Source organism: Gekko japonicus, unplaced genomic scaffold (assembly GCF_001447785.1).
Source record: "Gekko japonicus isolate JY-2015 unplaced genomic scaffold, Gekko_japonicus_V1.1 scaffold2524, whole genome shotgun sequence".
NCBI lineage: Eukaryota > Metazoa > Chordata > Lepidosauria > Squamata > Gekkonidae > Gekko > Gekko japonicus.
Window position 1 is genome coordinate 194921 of NW_015161481.1, and position 7066 is coordinate 201986.

Here is a 7066-nt window from a genome sequence, read left to right on the forward strand (position 1 = left end):
TTTCATAGGGGATAGGGAAGACAACATATAATTCATTTAAGTTGCACACGCTGTACTGCCCGGTGGAAAAGTTTCTGGCTTGACTCAGTCATGTTCCAACAGCTGCATCGCCACACTGCCGCCGCCTGGCCGGAGCATCCCACTGCAGGGATTTTTCTTAGCTGAGTAGATTCTTCCGCCTTCCGGGTCCAGACCAGGACGTCTCCAACCGAGAGCTAACACCTTCCCAGAAGGGAGTCGGTGTGCCCACCCTCTCTAAGGAGTGGTTCCCATTTTATCTACTCGGCGAGGCTTTCGAATCGCTGGGTGGACGATGAGCTGGGGACGACAGGCTGGCTGCTCACACCAGCGCGGGACTCGAACTGACACAGTTCGGATGTTAAGACAGTGGGATATACCCACTGTGCCACCGCTCCCCAGCTGGCTGCATGTGGAGGAGTGGGGGAATCAAACCCGGTTCTCCCAGATTAGTGTCTGCATTCCTAAACACCAAACTGGCTTCCCGAGGCCATCAGGAAGAGGCTGAGTGGGCGAAACTGATGCTCCTTTCAAATTGGAACTGGTCTTCTTTCGCGAGAATGTTAATTAATTAATTAAATCCATTTATGCCCCGTCTTTCTCCCCAGTGGAGACCCAAGGCGGCTTACATCCGTCTCCTCTCCTCCACTTTATCCTCACAATAACCCTGGGAGGCAAGTTAGGCCGAGAGAGTGTGGCTGCCACAAAGGCACTCAGTGAGCTTCCGTGGCATGAGTGGAGATTTGAACCCGGCTCTCCCATATACTAGTCTGACACCTTAACCAGCACACCACAGACTGCTAAGGACATGGCCCCTGGAGGGTGAGAGGTTTAGCCCTGAGGAAAAAAACATTTGGGTTTAACCCTTCCACCGGTCAGGGGCAATGTTCCCTTTAAGCTGTAGAGTCCTGTGAGCAAAAATTCTACATTGTGAGCTCCTGGCATTAAAGTTGTGAGCAAGTGATTTGGCTACTGCATAAATTAGTTTGCTCTGAAGCCCTCCTTCCTGAGCGGAGACCAAAATGTGTGAGCCGGAGGCTAAAAAACTCTGAGCTAGCTCACACTAACTCAGCTTAGAGGGAACACTGGTCAGGGGGACGGAGGGGCCAGCCACCAACCCACTGAAGGAAGTGGGCGATGGGGCGAAGCTCCAGGAAGACTAGACAGCAGGACAAGAGGACGTCTTGAGGCGAGGAGCTGTATGCACGCGTGCCAGGAGAATGCATCAAAGGGAAGGCGCACCCATCCTGTGCCCGTGCTCTAAAGGGATGACCAGGGAAGGACAAAGCAAGCATGGATGAGTGCCTATGAAAGAAAGGGAAGGAAAAATCACTGGAGGTGTCGAGGGTCTGTGAGAAGGCTGCAAGGATGGGCTCACAAGCCAGGCACTTGTTTGGGGCCTGTTTGCCTCCACACAGCAGGCACCCTGTGAGGTAGGTGGGGCTGAGAGAGTTCGGAGAGAACTGTGACTGACCCAAGGTCACCCGGCTGGCTTCATGGGGAGGAGGAGAGGGGAATCAAACCCAGTTCTCCAGATTAGAATCTGCTGTTCTTAACCAGTACACAACCACTACTCCAAACCCGGCAAGTTGCATGCCACTGATTTTTAGCATGAGACAGTTTTCATTTCTCATATATTCCCTGTTCCCATGGTATTAATGGCTGTTGCCTGCATCTTATGATAACCTTCCTTTCTCTCTAATCTGGGAGAACCGGGTTTGATTCCCCACTCCTCCACTTGCACCTGCTGGATGACCTTGGGCAAGCCGTAGTTCTGATAAGAGCTGTCCTTGGAAAAGAGCCGTTTCTGTCAAGGACTCTCTCAGCCCCACCTACCTCACAGGGTGTCTGTTGTGGGGAGGGGAAGGGAAAGGAGTTTGTCAGCAGCTCTGAGACTCCCGTGGGTAGTGAAGGGCGGGGTGTAAATCCAATCTCCTCTTCTTCTTCTTCTACAGTAGATAGCTTCTGTTTTACTTCTGTGAACTGCAAGCTGTTGCAGTCTGCCTAGCCTGTGAAGCGGAGGCTTTGTTCTTCTGTAACTTCAAAATGATCACGATAGCGGAGCGTGGGCTTCGAAAACTGGCAGTCGACCAACCGTGGTGCCTCACGCCACCGGTGCCACCAGCCCTGCCTTTACCCAGCTGCTCTGCTCCTCTGCATGCTTTTTCTAATTGCAGAAAAGTTCATTAGAAGCCAGACAATGGCTGGTTCGGAGGGATGCTAGCCGAGAACAATGGCACCTGGGCCTGGGCCCTCGGGTGGTTTCCTGCGACTGAATATGGCACATGAAATAACAACCAGATGGTGCCTCTCTCTCTCTCTCCTTCCCGAGTCTTAGGGGATGATTGATGTCCACCTGGCAGCGTAGCTCGCACTGGCGTGGCTGGCAAAAGGGCACACTGGCACGGTGGTTTCCTTAGGGAGGGGGCTGGCGGAGGTGCCGGCCCCCTTTGCTCCCATTCAGAAGGGTCGGGGGCCCCACTCCACTCTGGGGAGCAAAAACAGGAGAACTACAGGTACAGTGCATATACAAACCAAAAATAATTACCGTCGAGAGTAGTTATATAAATAACATCATTTATGAGTTGGCTACGACGACAATCTCAACAATTGGCCCGTATGGCAGAGGGCAGGCAGCAGACTGGTGTCGATCGGAAGGTGTGGTTCATCCAGCACTCTGTGCTTTTCTGACAAGCAGATAACCCCTCCCTCAAATAAACCATAACAGTGATTATTCCATAGCCTTATCTGTGGTTTGCACCAGGTATGACTTTCATCAGCTTTGCCCTACAGGCTGCTCTGCTTGGCTGCAGGATTTGTATAACTTCCTCCCTCATCCTCTCATCTATTGATTGATTGAAGGGAGTCTTCCTGATGCTACTCCCACCCAGCCGGAGCTTGTAAGAAACCGTGGATCAATACCAGGCCAGGGAACGAAAGGGGCCAAAATGGTGTCTTGTTAGCAGAAGAGAGTGTTCTTAGGTACCTCCGATGATGTTAAAAGAAGATTTCCCATTCAAAGTCTTTGTTGTTGATGTTCAGTCGCACAGTCGAGTTCGACTCTTCGCGACCCCATGGACCACATCACGCCAGGCCAAAGGCTTTACGGCAATCCTATACACACGCCCATGGAAAGAAGTTCCATTATAGATCCGGAATAAATTTTGTTATTTATATAACTACTCTCAACGGCAATCATTTTTGGTTTGCATGTGCACGCCACTCTTGGCGGCAGCCGAGTAACTGGCGTGGACTCTCCTTCTAGGACCAGGTTGGGGCGGCTGGCAAACAAGTTGCGCCGAAGGGGTGTCGTGCCCCTGCTCTGATGCCAGCGTTGCCCAGCCGGAGCACTGCTGTTTTCCCTTCGCCACCCAAGCTGGTGGAGGAGAAAATTGTTTGTGGCTGTGCCAGTCCCCTCGCCATCAGCTCGCGAAGGCAGTGAGACGAGAAGAGGGGAGCGTCAACTGACTGCGCCTGGCTGCTGCTCCCTTGGGGGGGGCACGGTGGGGGCGCTTCGATGCCAGTCTCGTGGCTCCTCCTCATGGTAGCCGGCGGCTTTTGTTGGGGTTTTGCACAGCCTCGGGTGGCAGGTTAAAGTCTGCTTACTCTGCCGTGATTTTCAGAGTTCCCTGCCGATACCTTGAGCTGTTTCTCTGCCTGCAGGGGTCATGACGTGTGCGTGGGGGTAGGGTGGGGCTTGTTGCCCCACGGGATTCCCATGTATAGGCTGAGGTTGGATTCAAAGAAAAGCAGGTGCGGGAATGCAGAATCTCAGCAGAGGCTAAGGAGGAGGGAAGGCTGCCCGTGAGACAGCTGAGCCTGTGGATTACAACTTATATGTCCTTTATTTTTGGGCCAGCTGGCTTATTTTAGATCTGCACACTCCACTCGTCTCCCCAACGGGGACCCAGAGCGGCTTACGTCGTTCTCCTCTCCTCCATTTTATCCTCACAGCAACCCTGTGAGGTAGGTTAGGCTGAGAGCGTGCCAAACGTCGCCGAGCAAGCTTCCATGGCAGAGGGGAGATTTGAACCTGGGTCTCCCAGACCCTAGTCCGACACTCGGGCTGCAACCAGTGTTCCCACTAAGCTGAGTTAGTGTGAGCTAGGTCACAGTTTTTTAGCCTCCAGCTCACACTCGGGAAGGAGGGCCCCAGAGCAGACTAGTTTATGCAGCAGCCCAGTTGCTGGCTCACAACTTTCATGCCAGTAGCTCAAAAATGAGCAGTTTTTGCTCACAAGACTCTACCGCTGAGAGGGAGCGTTGCGACACCACGCTGGCCGTGACGTCCCTCGCTTTGAAGCAGCTCTGCCTCCTTCTCCTCTTTGAGGCCGGCTTATCGATTCCCAGCTGTAACCCACCAGCTTCTCACCCACCTGCAACTCTGGCCTATTGTTTGATTTTCTCTGGTAGCTGCAAAGACACAGCCCCACCAGGGATTCTAGGGGCCAGTGCAAGACCTAGGGTTTGTGTCACTTGCAAGCATCCGGTTTGTAAGGGAGGAAGACAGGTTATGGTTATTTGCCTTCCAAAGGGCACTACATACCATTACGGTACACTAGCCCTGAATTGCTCTTGTATCTTCTGGACCAAAAGAGGAAGGCAGGCAATTCAGACATCACCCCGGCAATAGGCACCCGATTATGACACAAGGCGATCTCATACGATGCCTCCGTAGTACGTCTGTGCCTTATGTCATTGATTATAACAATAAAACTCCTTTTTAGTCCTACATTGATTAACTATTTGCATTATTATTGCAATATTGAGCCCAAGCGTGTACTATCTATGATGGCCAGTCAGGCCAAAATGTGTCAGGTCGCATTAGGCTTCATTTGCGTACATGGGTATGATTTTATCTTGTATTGAGACTATAGTTGGGCCCATAACCGTTTTTAAGTTATCGTAATAAATTCATGTATTTTTGATAATTTTGTACTATTTATATGTTTATATTTCACATTTTTTGTTTTTAGGTATTGGCCTTCAGATTTGTACTCATTTAACCTTCCTGGTTCTTAATTCAATTTTGGGGGGGTTAAGTATTTTTGTCCCCCTCCTTTCTTTTCTTCCAAAAGTTATACATTCTGAAGGCACAAGGCGTGTTCCTTGTCTTGTGCCATAAAGGGGAGGGAATGAATTCCAACGTCTGCCTGCAAAATGAATTATGCAGGAAGGCATATTTTCTAAATTATTTCTAATAATTTCCCAAATTATCCAAAACCTCAAAACCCAACACTCAGAAGAAAGCCAGGAAAAAGCAACAACAAAACCTCAAAACCCAACACTCAGAAGAAAGCCAGGAAAAAGCAACAACAGAGCAAACCTGAACAAATGCATGCAACGCTATGCTCTGTTGTTGCTTTTTCCTGGCTTTCTTCTGAGTGTTGGGTTTTGAGGTTTTAGATAATTTGGGAAATTTTGGCAAATGGTGCTGTGGAGAAATGAGATGCCAGCATGCCTGAGTACTCTCAGAATACCGGGGGTGTGTGGGGTGGGGGTTAGACAGGCAAGTCACTTCCCTCTGAACCATGAGAGATTTGGTGCTGTTTTCCAACACACTTCAATAAGGACTAAAATGTATACTTAAAAAAAAAATTGATTTCTCTCTCATGTTTGTGCCTCACCCTTCTGTCATTTCTGGTACCTGAAGGGGCTGTGTGGTGTAGGATAAACCACTCCTCTGTGACTCCTCATGTTCTACCTTCCACACAGGCATGGCGATTCAAGACCGCTTTACACAAGCTTCCTGCGGAGATTACCCGGTGTCGTCCGAGGGAGCTCCGTCAGCCCCACTGTGCAGCCGACTGCAGTTCCAACAACGACCCCTGCCCCCTGGAGGGTGGTGGACAGGTGAGAACCATCTTAGTTGCCCTCCTTTCTTCTGCAGTTCTACCTGACTTCTCAACCGGTTTGCTTGGACATTCTCTCAGCGCCAGCACTGACTGGCCGCCCCATCTGCTGGTGACCACCAGCAGCTAGTCTATAGAGATGTAAAATTTCCGGAAATTTTGAAGCTCGGAAAAAAAGGAAATTTTTGGAAAAATTGAAAAAAATGCTACATTAGCATTTCTTTTGTTTTTTCTAGTTTGAAAGTCATTCTGTTACTTTAGGAACATAAAATATGACTATGGACATTTTTACTTGGCATGAAATTATCACAACTTGCATATTAAAAATGTAGTGTATCCAAACAATTATTACAGAATACCCACCCACATGCAAAAACAAAACTGAAACTTTTTTATTTTCTTCTGACAATCGCACCTCCTAAAGGAAGAAATGCATCTTGTTCTTGCATTGGAGAGTTCAGTTTGTAACCTAGGACTTGCTTGTCCTCGGTGCACAGAAATTACATCAATCTGATACCATACATATATATTTTAGGAATGATTTGGAAAATATTTGAACACCTGGTCTTAAAATATTTTATTCATCATGTTAAAATAAAACGTTCCATAATCAATTTTTTTTCTTTTCTTTTTTCAATTTTTCCAATTTTTCGGAAAAAAACAAAAAGGCTCCAGGAAAAAAAAACGGGGGGAAAGCGGGTTTTTTCCGAATTTTTCCGGTTTTTTTCTGGGCCTTCACATCTCTAGTCTGGCATAACTTTGGGAGTGGAAAGGTCAAGAAGGGCCTTTCCAGCTTCAACAACCACACGACAGCCAGCAGGCAGAAGAACTAGGATCATGTTGCCAATGATCAACCCTTTGGGAGGCAGTGGTTGAATATGAGAATCAAATGAAAGATGTATGGGGGATAAGAGACTCTTGGCAAATGGGGAGGAGCCACAGATCAGAGGGGCAGCATCTGCTTGGCATGCAGGAAGCCCCAAGTTCAGTCCCCAGCAACTCCACGTCAAAAGGGCCAGGTGTTAGCTTGATGGGAAGGCTTCAGCCTAAGACCCTGGAGAGCCGCTGCCAGTTACGGTGGAGAGTGCTGACTTTGATGGACCTGATCCATTGTACAGCAGCATCACGCATTCGTGTGTGTGGATTACTACATGGTAAAACTGTGCCTGCTCTGCTCACCTGTGTAAATTGGGGGG

The 7066-nt window shown here is 49.0% G+C and overlaps 1 protein-coding gene across 1 annotated transcript in view; it reads left to right on the plus strand.

Moving 5' to 3' along the window:
• The window catches only part of QSOX1 (quiescin sulfhydryl oxidase 1), a 144671-nt gene that overhangs the window by 109204 nt on the left and 28401 nt on the right, over positions 1–7066 (plus strand). The window contains exon 9 of the mRNA XM_015429156.1: positions 5734–5871. Within this exon, the coding sequence (XP_015284642.1) occupies positions 5734–5871 (138 nt within the window). The remainder of the gene's footprint in view (positions 1–5733; positions 5872–7066) is intronic.